The 15,727-nt window shown below is 42.3% G+C and overlaps 2 protein-coding genes across 8 annotated transcripts in view; one reads left to right on the top strand and one right to left on the bottom strand.

The window, feature by feature from the left end:
- Positions 1-2,064, top strand: part of ccdc33 (coiled-coil domain containing 33) — a 76,296-nt gene extending 74,232 nt beyond the window's left edge. For 3 of the 7 annotated variants that reach the window (XM_042110241.1, XM_042110238.1, XM_042110244.1), the window contains 4 exons: positions 319-450; positions 757-978; positions 1,115-1,204; positions 1,611-1,882. In XM_042110241.1, the coding sequence (XP_041966175.1) occupies positions 319-450; positions 757-978; positions 1,115-1,204; positions 1,611-1,862 (696 nt within the window). In that variant the 3' untranslated portion in view covers positions 1,863-1,882. The other 4 variants (XM_042110243.1, XM_042110242.1, XR_006035101.1 and 1 more) reach the window with 4 other exon arrangements.
- A 581-nt stretch (positions 2,065-2,645) lies between these two features.
- On the bottom strand, positions 2,646-12,851 carry LOC121723983 (cholesterol side-chain cleavage enzyme, mitochondrial-like). The gene is made up of 9 exons (XM_042110267.1): positions 12,450-12,851; positions 11,846-12,001; positions 7,078-7,277; positions 6,645-6,848; positions 5,649-5,821; positions 4,989-5,155; positions 4,179-4,257; positions 3,800-3,991; positions 2,646-3,550 (listed from the first exon to the last, which is right to left on the bottom strand). The coding sequence occupies exons 1-9, from the start codon at positions 12,746-12,748 to the stop codon at positions 3,428-3,430; spliced, it is 1,593 nt and encodes a 530-aa protein (XP_041966201.1). The 5' UTR covers positions 12,749-12,851; the 3' UTR covers positions 2,646-3,427.
- Positions 12,852-15,727: the final 2,876 nt, after the last annotated feature.

The following is a 15,727-nucleotide window of genomic DNA, read 5'->3' as shown; positions in this document are numbered from 1 at the left end:
CTAGCCTGTTTGATGTTTGTGACTTCTTTGACAAAGTCTGTTCTTTCATGAGGTAACTTGTGGGAGGGATTTTGGTGCTGTTCATCAGATCAATCATTTCTGTCATTACTAATGATAACCGAGTCTGTAGCTGGTCCAGGGCTGATGTTGCACCACATCAGAGACATCTACCTCCCAGTGTCAGCTATCTACTACACAGAGTAGCTGTTCCTGATGAAAGTTGGGCCCAGTTGTAAGGTTCTCCGTGTGCTGTGCTGTTGCTGATGAGAGTTGGGCCCAGTTATAAGATCCTCCGTGTGCTGTGCTGTTCCTGAGCAGAAGAATGATCATGAGAAGGAGCTGGAAAGACTGAGGAGGGCTCACCAGCAGCAGCAGGCTGTGCTGCATCGCTACCAGAGTCATGGAGCCAAAATGGCCGGCCTGGAGACCACAGTACGCCAGCAGGAAAAGGTGAGGTCGGAGCCAAAATGGCCGCCACACCATTCACTGCGTCATCATACAATGTCAGTTTCATTAAACAATCCTGATATGCAGTAAGATCACAAAAGGGGAACGATGCATCACAAAGTCGTATCATTATTACATCCATGATACCGTCCAAAAATGTATTCATAAACAGCAACAATCATCCCAAACTTCTATAAGCATAATGATACTTCTATGACCTTCTCTGTCTGTTCCACAGGTCAACACAGTATTCTTACAACATCTGTGCAATGCAACATTGGTTATAATATGGATGATTTTTTGTCATAGGTTATTGAAAAGATGGAGAAGGTCTTGGACACAAAACTTAGAGAACGAAACAAAGAAAATACTGATAGGAAGAAGCTTGATAGCAAAGGTGGCAACCTAACACAGGAAGGCAGGAAGAAGGAGATTGAATGTGTCCTGGCTGCTGAAAATGCTCGTCTCAGAGAGGAGCTGGAGAGAATGAGATATCAACCCCCACCTGTCATCCTCCAGCAACCAACACGGGTGAATGATGCAACACACACACACATCGACAAACCACACATTGACAAAGACCCCTTCCTCTGAAAAAATAAGCACACACATCCATTTCTGCATGTAATGTGTGTTTGTGTGTGTGTGTGTGTGTGTGTGCCCTAAGACAATCCAGGTCTTTCCTGACAGAGAAAAGTTCAGCCTGTTGAGTCAGCTGGAGAGAGCAGAGGCTCGTATGCACACACTGGAGCACCAGGTATAGCTAGCTCAAAAGAACCAAGGCCATTGTCTAGAACCAAGAACCAAGGCCATGCCTAGAACCAAGAACCAAGAACATGCCGTGCCTGCGTGCGTTTATCTTATTGCAGCATTTGACACAGTTGATCATCATTTACGCTAATGACACACAATTGCACATCTATCTATAACCACATGACATCAGTCCCATCAGTTAAACAAATATAAAACTGAGGTTTTAATCATTGGAGCTAGAGCCCAAGAAAGATAGTGTGTGATAAGTTAAGCTCTCTGGCAGATAATGCCACCTCCCTGTCGAAAAATCTCGGTGCGGTTTTTTATCCTGATCTTTGACCTGAGTTTTGAGGTACATTTACACACGAGTGTGTGTGTGTGTGTGTGTGTGTGTGTGTGTCCTATCACAGCTGAAGGCTAACGCCAGAGAATGGGGCCGAGAGAAGCAGTCCTTGACCACTAAGCTGAGGGAACAGGAGCATGGTTTCGCCCGCACATCAGCCGTGATCCTCCACGACCTCCCCGCGGTCAGTACACACACCCACAAAATAAGCAAAGATAGTCTCGTCATGAAGGCCACACACTACATTTGCATGCATGTGGAAGGTTTGCAAGTGTTTAGGTTTATGTTTAGGTATCTGAATAACTTGCTACAGTGCTAATTTGAGTTAACCATGGTTTTGTGTTTGCTCTAGAAAAGTGTGACAGAGTCTGTACTTGGCCGAATTAGGCACAGACAGCTGGACCCTCTCAAATGACCTGCAGTCAAGCGGATTTTAAAGAAAAAAATGCAATTCATTTCTGTAATATAGTCTTAATAAACCAATGCACAAGAACCAATGTACCAAAATCAATGTCATTAATTTATTCATTAAACATAACAGTCATTGTTTATGCAGTTTTTTATTATTATTATTATTATTTTCCAGTAAAAATATGAACGAGTACATTCTAAACATATAGTACAGTATTCTGAATTAAAATATTTTTTTTATATTTCCAAATATTTCACCAGGACATTTAACAGAATGGTGAAATGTTGCTCTCTTTTGTCTCCATTCTCATCATGAGTTTGGCACCCATTAGGCCCTAGCCTAGGAATCTAGACGCACCCTAGCGGCAGCAAATTAAATTTGCTGCCAGGGCTAGTCTAGCAACTCTCCGTTGGCTTGTGAGCTCGAAAAACTTCTATCAGGCCAATCAAATCGTGTATAGAGTCGTTAGGCGGGCTTAACATAATGATTGATGGCAGAGTTGCAACGGTTTGGCTTGAATCCCATGCTACTTGAAAACAAAGAAGATGGATGTTGCTGTTGGCGAACAGTGTGACACGGGTTAAGCTTTTTTTTAAGTTTGCAAAAGCCACCGCTGGTGGGAAAACGCATAGGACTCATAGCGCTGTCCTATTGCGTGCAGAGGGAATTTGAAAGACAAGCGATTATCCCGCCCCTCGGACTGAGCACTGCGAACGGTGAGTGCCCAGACCCTACATTTTAATGTGGGTCCGGCTCGTCAGGCTAATTAGGCTCAGGTTTGGGGACTACTTTCTCCCTCCACAGTCTTCTCTGAGTGTGTGACGGGAGGTGTGTTTGTGTGAGTTTGGGCATGATTGTCAGTGTGACAAATATTCCAAATATTGTTTTTGTGACACCTGACTCCCAATATTACATCATTTGCAACTTAAGGAAGAAGGAACATCTTCCATAAATGACACACCTTTCACCTGCTTCCTTGTTCACACCTAGTTCACACCTTCCACATGCTTCCTTGTTTTGCAGGTGCAAGGAAATAAATATGCTGCTTCCTCAAATTATCTCATGATCTCTCATCTAGCTCATGTTCTCCAAATAGTCAACTCATCTCACAACTGCACTCTCACGCCTCAAAAGCCACGTTTACATGGACACTTTGAATCTGATTAGAAACAGATTGAACAGCTGTATATGGTAAGGAAAAGGAGGCAACGACAGCTATTCCGATCAAAGATTCTAAAGCGCATGAGAGCACCTGATCAGAATAGAACGTACCCCATGGAAACAGACGACACATTTTTCAATCAGAATAGTTTAATCGGAATGACAAAAAAACTGTCCATGTAAACATGGCTAAAGGCATGTGTGGCATGAGGTCTAGTGCGATCTGCCTCATGGGCCAGTGCCAATTGCTGTGTTGTGTTGTGCAGTGTTGTGTTGTGTTGTGCTGTGCTGTGCTGTGCCGTGTTGTGTAGTTATTGAGTGCTGTTCAGAGGTCTAATAGTCAGCACAATGGGTCGCTCGGGCACCAGGATGAGCTCAAACGTACTCTGCACTTTCACCTTGTTCTGTTTCTCGATGCGGAAGTTCTCCAGCATCTGTGGACAAGAGGACACAAGTTTCAGTCACTTGAAGTTGAATACAAAATATAAGTGAAGTGTTACTAATGTAATACTATGGTGAACTGAGGGCTGAAGTGGTTATCTAACTGTATGTATATGAAGTCCCTATACATAGTAGAGGGCTGAAGTGGTTATTTAACTGTATGTATATGAAGTCCCTATGTATTTAACTGTATGTATATGAAGTCCCAGATGAACTGGCCGTTCTTGGGTTCTGGTTCTTACGTGGATGAGGAAGAGCTGCATCTCTGTCTCAGCGATGCGTCGGCCCAGACACTGGCGTGGGCCAAACCCAAATCCCAGGCTCCTGAAATACTGGGACTCGCTCCGCAGCCATCGAGACGGGCGGTACATCTCTGGATGAGGGAAGATCCTGTGGCTCCTTCCCATAGCGTATAGACCCAACTGGACCAGAGTCTGACCATACACACACACGCAGGAAAGGGAATATTTATACCTGGATATGTACATCTACACATACAAAGACAGATCTTCTAACCTAAAAAACCTGGGCAGCAGACTGGTATGACAGATTGACGATTGATTCACAGATAGTTCCGTGTGTGTGTGTGTGTGTGTGTGTGTGTGTAAATGTGTCACATACCCCGGCTGGTATCAGGTAGTTCTGCATCACTATATCCTCGGTGATGTATCTCTGCAGGTTCACTGCAACTGGGTGTAACCTACAGAATTAAAAAGGCGCATTTTACTAAGCCTGAATGTCCAACACCAACGCTGTCATCATGTGCTAAACAAATCAGATGTTCCGTATATGATATGTAAACAGCAAGAGGTGCCTTGTCATACGGCTGGGTGGTTTTGTTCAAGGCCGTGATCATAATATACTTTAAGGGGGACAAACTGATCCAGAAAAGCAACTACATAAGTCACTTTTAATATGTGTACATTATGCGGATGCTGCATGTATAAGTATATATACTCTTTTGATCCCGTGAGGGAAATTTGGTCTCTGCATTTATCCCAATACATGAATTAGTGAAACACACTCAGCGAGGTGAAGCACACACTAATCCCGGCGCAGTGAGCTGCCTGCAACAACAGCGGCGCTCGGGGAGCAGTGAGTGCGGAGTTAGGTGCTTTGCTCAAGGGGGTCGGGGTTCGAACCGGCAACTCTCCGGTTACAAGTCCAAAGTGCTAACCAGTAGGCCACGGCTGCCTACGCATGTGTGTGAATGTGAATAATCTACAGTAGGTAACTAAATAAGCATGTGTGTGAATGTGAATCATCTAGGTAACTAGATAAGTCAGTTTTAATATGTCTACATTTCCCATGTGGATGCTGCATGTGTGTGAATGTGAATCATATGAAGGCACACAAAAAGGACTCCCAGCCAAGAAGACCATCATACTGTAGTCTCTCTGTGGTGTGTGTGCGTGTGTGTGTGTCCACTACCTGAGTGTCTCTTTGATGGCTGCTTTGAGCAGAGGCACACTCTTGAGCATGAGTATGAGGTCTCCCTGTGAGGCCTGCCGTGCGGTCAGCACTTCCGCCCTAAGCTCCTCTTGGAGGTCAGTGTTCCTGGACAACTCATACAGCGTCCATAGTAGTGTGGTGGACGTCTGACACAGACACACACACACATACACACACACACACACACAAACACACGCACACATACACACACACACACACACACAGAAACGCACATACACACACACACAAATACACCATACATATCATATATTTGCACACAGACACATGCAAAAACACACAGACATAACCTATATTACAAAGTTAACACACATCATCACACACATTTATGACTTAAATAGTGATTGGACTGATTTGGACTACATAAACAATTCAGATTTCTTTTCTGTAGTAAATGGAAAATCCAGTTTTGAATTATGTATCTACTTTTAACTGTGTGCAACACATGTAAGTGTGTGTGTGTGTGTGTGTGAGTGAATGTGTATGATTGCTTTTAGTCGATGTAAACAATTGCAACAAATAGAACTGCAAAACTCAAGACAAGCCCAAATGTATTAATGTATTTTCTTTAATTTCCTCATGTCTCTAAAGGGAATAGTAAGAGTTGAGTCTGGGCCTCACAGTGTCCACGCCGCCAGCCATGAGCTCTGTGATGCTGGCCTTGATGTCCTCGATGGACAGCTTGTCCAGCATCAGAAGGTTGGCCAGGACTCCTGGGTATTTGCCCTGGTCCACAGTGTCCTCCCTCTTAGATGTCCTCAGCTCCCTGTATATGTTCTGGATGCAGCGGTCCGCTAGAGAGACATCAAACCAGGGACACACACGGGGATTCAAACACTACGTGGTACTGCCAGGGGCGGAGCCAGAGGGGTGGCTCAGGGTGGCACAGGCCACCCTTGAGATTCGATTGGCCACCCCAAGTGCCACCCCCAAATCCTAGTTTACGATTGGCCATTAACATGGTCTAAGGCGGGACCTTTCTTGATGCACTTGCAGCAGTTTGAAGTGTCAGACGTCAGAAATGTAAGTGGCAAACACGCTTAAGTGGCAAACACGCTTACGCCCACCTTTAGTCACCTAGCTGAGTTAGACAGAAGGTGAGCCCTGCCTCATGCCACCCTTGAATTAATCAGTGCCTCACTAGTGCCACCCTTGTTAAAAATGTCTAGAATCACCACTGGTTACTGCAATGAAGCGCTATTCTTAGCTAAGCTGAATCTTTTCTCTTTCTTTCACTTAGGTGCTTCTACACTTAAACAGTATACTATAAGAAGACACTTAAACAGTATACTATAATAAGACACTTAAACAGTATACTATAAGAAGACACTTAAACAGTATACTATAAGAAGACCGTGAATTAAGACACTTTAAACATGTGGTTTAAGAACATCAATGTGCTCTGTCTGTTCATTCTCTAGATACAGATTAACTGTACTGAAGTCCATGTTTTTTTCATGTAAATGTATTAACTTGTTACATAAAGAAACCTTACTCTAATCCATAGCCTTGTTTGCTGCAGGCGTGGGTCTTATCCTGGTTGTGACATACCCTTGTGGGTTTTACCCTGGTTGTGATATGCCCCCGAGGCTGTTACCCTGGTTGTGTGGGTCTTACCCTGGTTGAAGATGACGTCCCAGGCTTCCACGTGCTCTGTCCAGACCCTGGAGCCCAGGCGCCGCAACAGGCCCGGCGGGATGTACAGCATGGGTGTGGTGGTCTTGAACATTACCGTGATGGAGTCGATGAAGCGCTTGGCCTCGGGGTCGATGTGGTCCTGCAACAGTCCGAAGCGCTCACCGTACAACACCGAGCCCACCGCTGGAACCGACACAAAACACACACGCATACAGCTGCTACTAAAAACAAGACCACACACAGACACACACACACACTCACAGCTGGTACTAACACACACACACACACACACACACACACACACACACACATGCTCACAACAGGTACAAACACAAAAACACTGCTCACATGCTCACACTGATGCTCTAACAATGTCCATGCACTGACGAAGGCATCCAATGCCAGATCTTACATTCAAGTGCATATTTGAAGAGTTCTTGGTGGAGGTCTACGGTCCATGACCGCTGACCGCTTCTTTCAATCTTTTTATAGATACGGCCCACAAAGTCCTGGCCGACTTCATCCAGAAGAGGTACAAAGTTGCACTGGACCTTCGGGGCGATCACTTCCTTATTCAACACCACCCTGTTGGAACGCCAATCCTCTCCGTCCCTATGCAGACACATGGCAGCACAACCCTCTATCAGAAGGCTACCAGAGTTATACACATGCTATTTTATTATTAAGATTTTATGTATTTTTCCCCTTCCTCCTCTATAATGTAATGTATGTTATCTTATTATTTATTTATTTTACTTTGTTTTATTTTATTTATAGGCCTAGACCTATATCTACTTTTTTTCTCTCTCTTTTTACATCTTGTTACTTAATTGTTTCTGTAATCTCGGCTTAATTGAAAATGAGGGCTTCCCTCAATGACCCTCCGAGAATAAATAAAGGTTGAATGAATGAATACACATTTCATATGTGGGGGTTATACCACTGGTTTCCTTACGGCTTATTTCAGTGTTGTGACAGAAAAATGTAAATGTAAATCAGGTTTCTAGGCCAAGTATACTTGCGTATACAAGGAATTTGGTCTCTGCATCCCATCCGTGAATTAGTGAACACACAGAGCACCTAACCAGTCAACTCATCAGCCAATCAAATCACACCCCTTCCTTGTGTGACTCAGTCCGAGCTACCACATTTGTTTCCCATATACAGAAGCAGGACTGTTTACCACCACTGTTTTGTCATCACCAGTGATGCAGTAACGCGTTAGTCTATTTTGACCACTTTTTTCGGTTACGAGTAATCTAACGCGCTACTATTTCCAAACCAGTAATCAGATTAAAGTTACTTATCCAAGTCACTGTGCGTTACTATTTTTGTAATTTTCCCTAACAAGATATATTTTGACGTCTCGGGAATTAAAGTCATGTAGCCTATGCTCACGTTTTCAGCATGAGGACAACACGCGTGTCCATGCAGCAACACAAACCTAAACAACAATGGAGGGAGGAGAGAGATGCGCATTTTAGCTATACAGTCATTATTTTGAGTTTGTGTCAGCTAAACATGACAACATTAAGGTACTGTATGTTGTACACTCTGTGCTGACGACAAAGTGCTGTCTAGGTAGACATCCCAAGTCAACCGAAGTTCTGGGAGTCTCCCGCATATTGATAGCGGCTTCCTGACGCCCGCAAATTAGATAAAATCTCCAGGAATCTAGAGCAAACAAGAGCGCGCAAGGTAAGCCATACTGAGACTTGAAATCGTGTGTGCATGTGAGGGCGCGGGAAAGAGAGAGTGGTGGTGCGTGTGTGCCTGAAGCGCATCCAACACAAAGAGCATCCTGGCCTGTTTTGCTAAAATCAACCAATCAGTTTTGAGTGGTGGGCTTTTATCTCTTTTCTCCCGAACTAAATTAATCAATTCAGTGTATCTAGGAACAGGAACGTTATGGCAGAGTCAGTGCCCCCCAAAAAGGAACATTTAAGACCCATTTCACATCTGACTACACGAAAGTGTAGCCTACCCTTGTCTCAGAGTAAAACATAATGATAGTCTTGCACACTGCACTGTTTTTAACAGTGACTTGGCATTGCCCTTGGCGGGTTAAATGATTGCAAAAGACTTGTTGAGGTGAGTTTAACAAGTGTCATTTAATTACAGGGGCCCGGGCCCCATCTGAAATCTCATTGGCCCCTGACTGGCCCCTGTACCGTCAATCATCAATAAGTGTCAAACTTGTTGAGAACGACGATCAGAGATGCAATTCCATTCCCAAACAACTGGTGGCAGTAATGCACCTATGAAGCTTGAAAGCTAAAGCACACAGTGAACTGTAAAGGAAAGAATACATTTGGCTAACCAGAAATGTCTCTGCTAATGTGAAGAAACGATACATTTGGCTAACGGAAGTATAACGTGAAGAACTGATACATTTGGCTAACGAAAGTATCAGCTAGAATTCTAACGTGAAGAACTGATGGCAGCGTTTCATCCTCCATAGAAGTTTCTTGGTGAGTCACAAAACTCTATGTTGGTTATCATCATTATGTGAAAGGGACGTTTATTTAGTATGTTAAGTTTGTCAATTAAATTACGAAGCAGTAGCAAGCTTGCAGTGAACTGTTAACTGACTTAGTCAGTGAACTGTTAACATTAACTTAACGTTAGGTTACTTGAGTTGAGGTTTGATTGTTATTCATTGTTAGCATGCTGATAGATTTTATGTATGGAAAGGTAATGTATGAAGTGTTTGAAACGGTGTTATATGAAATGTAGAGAAATGGACATCCTGTTTGTTTGGGATCCGAAATTAATAATATTACATGCGCTAGTGGCCTTACCAAATGTAAATAGCCTAGGCCTAACGTTCGATTTTTTTGATTGCTTGAGGAAAAAGTTTGGCAGCTGCTAACTGAACATGAGAATACATGCCTAATAGCTAACGCTACGTTTTTGTAGTTAATGTGAGCTATCATTGCAAAGTTATTAACCACTATTCTGAGTTTATTTGATTCATGGGCTTTGCATGAATTCTGTCTCAAAGTGTTAGGACAAGGAGAGTTTCATTGAGATAAAGTGGTTAAATTTTCTACTCTATTCACTCAAGCTTTATATGATTTAAAAAAAAGAATAACTGGTTTTACAGTTGCCAGACGACATGCTGAATACAAGTGTTGTGACACACATTTGTGTTTCACCTACAGACTGGGGATGGCGCAGGAGCTGGTGAGTGGTGACTTCAACCCATAGTCTTCAGAACCACCAGTCACCAAGCATAGCTGCTCCTAATGGTATGATGCTATTTCCTATTGCCACTACAGTGAGCATATTTTGTCATTCATTTTAGAAACGCCAGGTTGACAGTGGGTTATGAAAGCTAACAACAATTAAGTTACTCAAACTTGTTTCATTTTCTTCTCTCCAGACATTTCCCATTATAGAGCAGATGATTCTGTGCAACCTCTCCTAAACTGGTATTCCGCAAGATGCAGCACGGAAATAGGAAGATGCCACTCAATGACTTCTGATACAAAGACTTCAAATGGTAGGAATATTCCATCTTTAGTGTTTTGATACCCCTTCTGTAATTTTTTCGCTTTCAAATGCCCCATCGTCAGTCTTCAAATCAGAATCAGGCTTTTCTAACTGGAAGCAAGACAGTGGCATCAAAGACCATTCCAAATCAGACCATTGTAAAAATAGTTGTTGAAAAAATTGTGTAAATATGATGTAGTTGTTGCTCACATGCTGTGTGTGTGTGTGTGTGTGTGTGTGTGTACACTGTGTACTGTGTGTGTGTGTGTGTGTGTGTGTGTGTGTTTGTGTTTGTTTTAATGTACGCAAACTGGCAGTGAAAGTGGTTTCTCTTATCAACAAAAGGGGAAAGAGTTAAAGTAAAACTTGTTTAATTGAACGAAAAATGTGTGTATGATGATGTATGATTTCTGTCTAAAATATCAATGTATTTCCACTGAAGTGTCTATTATATTTTAGTTTTATATGGTGTTTTCAATGCACATTATAAATAAATGGGAAAATTGTTAAGAATTGTATTGGCTTTTTTGTTTTTTAGCATTTAGCATTTAAGTATTTGGACAAGGTAAGACTGGTGAAATGTATGCACCTTACTGCTGTGGTGTAGTCTAGTTAGCTGTAGTGGGTATACTGTGATCAACCCCAAATATTAATACCTATCCTTGTCTGTTTTAAGTGGGTATACTGAGATGGTGATGCTTTTTAAGTGGGTATACCAGAGACTTTCTAATGAGGAGACACAGCACTCAAAAAATCCTCCATAGAAATGCATGGGGCTAGTTTGTAACGCCAATATGGCCGTTGTCTACACATATCCCGCCCCTTCCTCGGCAAAACGTTGACATGTGAATACATTGAGCCAATCATGTGGTGTGATGTGAATACATTGAGCCAATCATATGGTGTGTTGTGAAGACATCGTGCCAATCATGTGTTGTGAACTCGCCTATAGTCCTGCATATCACGTAGACTACGTGCCTCTGCCTTACTGAACAAGGGATTTTCTGTGTATGGATGTTGACCAGTTCTTGGCCCCTCAGTGTATGATGTGGCCCCTTTGTGGCCCCTGTCTCAGAAAAATCCTAGAATCGCCACTGTTTAATTTGCATATTATTCAGGCCTATACTAGATGGCTAGTTGCCAAGGCTATACATGAAAAGCCCAAACTACCAAAATCTACATATTTTATTAGCACAATTTCTATCTATAGGCCTTCTTTATTTGGTGTACTGACTAGACATTTTTGAACAAACATCTGAATTTCAGTATCTAAGTAGACTAAAGGGATACCTCCCTGAAATTACTTTTTTCAGTATGGGATGTCTGCTATACATTGTTGACATTACTGTTAAAATGCACTTCCAATAAAGTGAGTATTGGCATAACCGGTTGTCATTTTTATGTTGAGGCGGCGGGGGTGTTGTTGGCAGCTGTTGAAAGTAACTAATAAAGTAATTTGTAATCTAACTGTTGATAGTTTATGGCATCTTGCATGACATGTTTATAAGGTAGTTACGTCAGTGTTATGAGGGACATTTTCAATAGAGATATAGGCATCCTCAGATTAAACATCTAGGCTTGTCAGATAACAGCAAGATGATTTTTGCTATTTAAAAAGATTGGGAAAATATGAACCATTCAACACACATGACTGGTCTGACAGTGAATTGTAGTAAGCTACGTACTTCAGGAGGACTCCATATTCACGGTGCCTGTAGTCTCTGTAGGATGTCCAGGGCTCAACTCGAAACCGTTTTGGATAATGACCTTCAGCTTTGAACAAAATGGCCGCATCCTCTGGATTGATGATGTTTACACTGTCATAGGAACCAATTTTCTCCCTAAATACATGGGAAGAATAGGCATCATTGTTGATATTGGTTTATCTCAAAAAGTATTGAGATTGAATCATCGACCAAAACAAGACCAAACACAAATACATGTGGAATTTATTGATTTCTTTTCTAATGTGTTTTCCTCACCTTCTCAAAGTAAACAGATGAACAAGTGTGAACATGATGGACATGAACCCAAATACAAACTTTGTGGATTTGGTGAAATGATTGTAACGGATAAAGTAAAACTCTTGATCTGAGCGCTCAGCGCACTATGTATGATACATGATGAACATGTTGTTGATTTGCACTCTTTCTCTTGTCTCTTTTAAATTTTTCTTTTACTTTCATTTGTAAAATACTACCAGCACAACTTTTGGTGTGAGATGTATAAAGCAAGCTCTCATCACACCTGGCTTGGCTTTTTTTTCTAAAAACAACAGCAATATCATACCTGTATATGGGTCCAAAAGTATTGAAGTTGTGAACCATGATGTTGTGGATATTCTTGAAGCCGCCCAGTTTCCAGAAGTTGTACACAGTGACCATCCCATTCTTCCAGGTTCCGGGGAGCTCCTTGAATGGCCTGACCAAGGAGCTGAACTCGGGGTATGTTGCCTCCCTGGCAGCTGGGATGCTACTGTTGCTGTGGCGAACCCTCACCCTGGCACTGTCCACCAGCGTCCTGCTGCTGTGGCAAAACCTAACCTTGGCACTGTCTACCAGCGCCATATGGAAAGTCCACCTGGCCATTGTCAAACTCCGCTCACCTCTCTCTCTCTCTGTCACTCTCTCCTCTTCTCTCTCTCTCTCTCTCTCTCTCTCTCTCTCTCTCTCTCTGTCACTCTCTCCTTCCCTGCTGTTTTGCTATACTGGCTCTGTCTGCCTCATAGTCCTGAGTTGTAGCTGATCTGGGCTCCACCCCAGTTGTCATCACCAGCCTACAACAGGAAGTGACACCGTAACCTCTCAGTGCTTCTTTACAGTTTTTCTCAATTGTTTACACACAAATACTGGTACTTGAGACACAATAACCACAACATGTAACTCATTCATCAAACCCCTGAACCAATTCTGCTAAACTACAAGCACAATTCCTGCTCTTAACTACACTGGAATCTACTCGGTCAACTGTGTCTCCATTTTGGAATTAAGGAGACAATTTTAATAGCATTCTTCAGACTGCAAAAAATAGACTGTTTTCAACATGCATGTAGAGTGTAAAGAATTGCAGTCTTCTGCCCGAGAATACAGGAAACATGACAAAGCAGCCTCTGCTATCACCTGTCAAACATGTTAAATGCAAATTTGATTTCTCACACACAACCATACCGTAAAAATCTACAACATACCCTGTCTGAGAACATGAGATTCAGCATAACCTGCCATATGGTGAACTTATCAAGATGCTGTGGCTTCACCCAGGGCCAGGAAGCAAAATGAGTTTGAGTGAGCTACAGTTACAATACACAGTGCAATGTGCTGTGAAATGTTTACTACTGTCTGTGACATAAAGACACCAAAAGGTTTGTCCCACAGATCAGGTATACTGAAGGGAAATAGACCTTGGAATGGAGGTGAGCTATCTCAAAACTGGACACCGTCTCTGGGACCAAGGACGACTCACAAAGGTCAGGGATCAATGTGACGCAGAGATCCTTCCCGTGATTGGCCACAGATGAATCAGGGTCATCTGTGGCCAAAGTGACGCAGTCGTCATTGCCACCCCTGCTATGTAAGATTCAGTATAAGTATATGTGATATCCTCTATGCTATGAAAGAATGGACGGGCAGCTGAATAACCTTTAGGTTGGCTTTTACTGAACATTAGTAATTGCAGTACAATGAGCATAACCTTCACTGGCCTATCACCACGCTATACTACCCAGTGCTACCTATTACATGGTACTTACATACCTATGCCTCCACCTATAGTGACAGAACCGAGATAAACATTCCCAACTACCACAGTATAAGTATACCCTCCAGAATTATTGCCACCTCTGCTAAAGTTGACTAAAAACGGTATAAAAAATAACCTGTTGGTGATTTATTGTAATCTCACAATGAAAAAAATAGGAAAAATCCAACCTTGAAGGGAAGCAAATTTATTTTGAGAAAAAGGAAAATCTCATAAAGAAATAAATATTTTCAATAAAAACACGTCGCTCACAATTATTGGCACCCCTGCTTGTCCTTCTTAAGCCTTCCTTTGCTAATAAAACAGCTTGTAATATTCTCCTATGACACCCCATAAAGTTGGAGAATACAAAGCAAAGGATTTAAGACCGTCTTTACAAAATCTCCCCAGATTGTCCAGATTCCTAGGTCCACACTTGTGGATTCTCTTCTTTGACTCACCCCACTGTTATTCTATGGAGTTTACCAATTTTTTTATGGAATCTTACCATCCTCCATACTGTATGTGGGGCAAGATAACCATGGGTCTTTGTCCCAGCATGTTTGTCACATTTCCAGATGATTAGAATCTTTTAATCATTGTTTTAACTATAGGCATGTTCAACAAAGTAGTTTTCATAGACATTCTCTGACTTACAAATGTCAACACCCTTTCTTTTTATTTATGTTTAGTGTATTATCTTGTCTTTCCGATGTTGAAAAATGACTAGAGGTTTTAAAACTAGATGTACCGCAGAGCGGTACAAAATATGACCGCCGCCCAGTCCAGCACATGTTTTCCACAAAAATAAGTCACGCTGAAAGGCATATATGATTCTAACTGTCTCACTGAATTGCATTATGCACACTCAATTCTCACTGGTATCTGCTAGACAACAAGTACCAAAACATGATTAGTTCATAGATTTCACATGTAATATACATTTTATACAACCCCACCCCCATCTTGCCTGTTCATAATTCTGAGAAATTCTTGAATTGTGTGCATGTGTGCGTGTACATGTTTATGTTTATGTGTGTATGGGTGTGTGGGTGGGTGTGTGTGTGTGCGTGCATGTGTGTGTTTGCCTGTTCATGTGCCTGTGTGTGTGCATGTGCATGCATGCGTATATATGTCTACTGTGTGAGTATGTGTCATACGTAGGATTACTGTGAATGTATGTGTGTGCGTGTGTATCTGTTTATGCACATGTGTGCATATGGAATGGGTTTACATGACCCCTGGAGGCAAACATACGCAAAAAATTGGTCATCCTAGGCCCTACGGTTCTCAAGATATTCACAGAAAACTGTGTCTGCCCTACCCTCCTTTCGGGGGTCCAGTCCAGCGGGGGGGGGGGGGGCTACAGATCAAAACGAAAAGCGATGGTTCCATGCTATCCATGTGGGGTTACATGCCCACCAAGTTTCGTGTACCCCGGTCTTTCAGTGTCCTTGTTGGTGTACGGTCACTAAATGTACACATAAATTATTTTATTGAAAGGCCCCCCATGAACGAAAGTCCACGAAACTTGGCATGCATTCGGAGGGTGTCATAATGATCCTACACTTTCAATTTCGTGCAGTGTTGACCATGTCAGCCAGAGATATTGTGATGAAAACACCTAATGTTTTGCTTTTTAATTTTTAACTAGGTGGCGCTATACATGAAATAAGTGGTAATGGGATAGGTTGACATGCCCCCTTAAGACCAACATACAAAAAAAAGGTGGACCTCCTAGGCCCTACGGTTCTCGAGATATTCACAGAAAACTGTCTCCGGCCACCTACAGGCCAGTTGGTGTATAGTAACATAAATTAATTTATTGTGTG

Source organism: Alosa sapidissima, chromosome 11 (genome assembly GCF_018492685.1).
Source record: "Alosa sapidissima isolate fAloSap1 chromosome 11, fAloSap1.pri, whole genome shotgun sequence".
Taxonomy (NCBI): Eukaryota; Metazoa; Chordata; class Actinopteri; order Clupeiformes; family Clupeidae; genus Alosa; species Alosa sapidissima.
This window is presented reverse-complemented; position numbering and strand designations above follow the sequence as displayed.

Coding starts and splice junctions, on each gene's coding strand:
- LOC121723983 (XM_042110267.1), bottom strand. CDS start 12,748: ATGGCCAGGTGGACTTTCCATATGGCGCTGGTAGACAGTGCCAAGGTT. Junction 4,258..4,988: donor GCCATCAAAGAGACACTCAG/GTAGTGGACACA, acceptor TTAATTCTGTAG/GTTACACCCAGTTGCAGTGA. Junction 3,992..4,178: donor ACTACCTGATACCAGCCGGG/GTATGTGACACA, acceptor GTGTATGGTCAG/ACTCTGGTCCAGTTGGGTCT.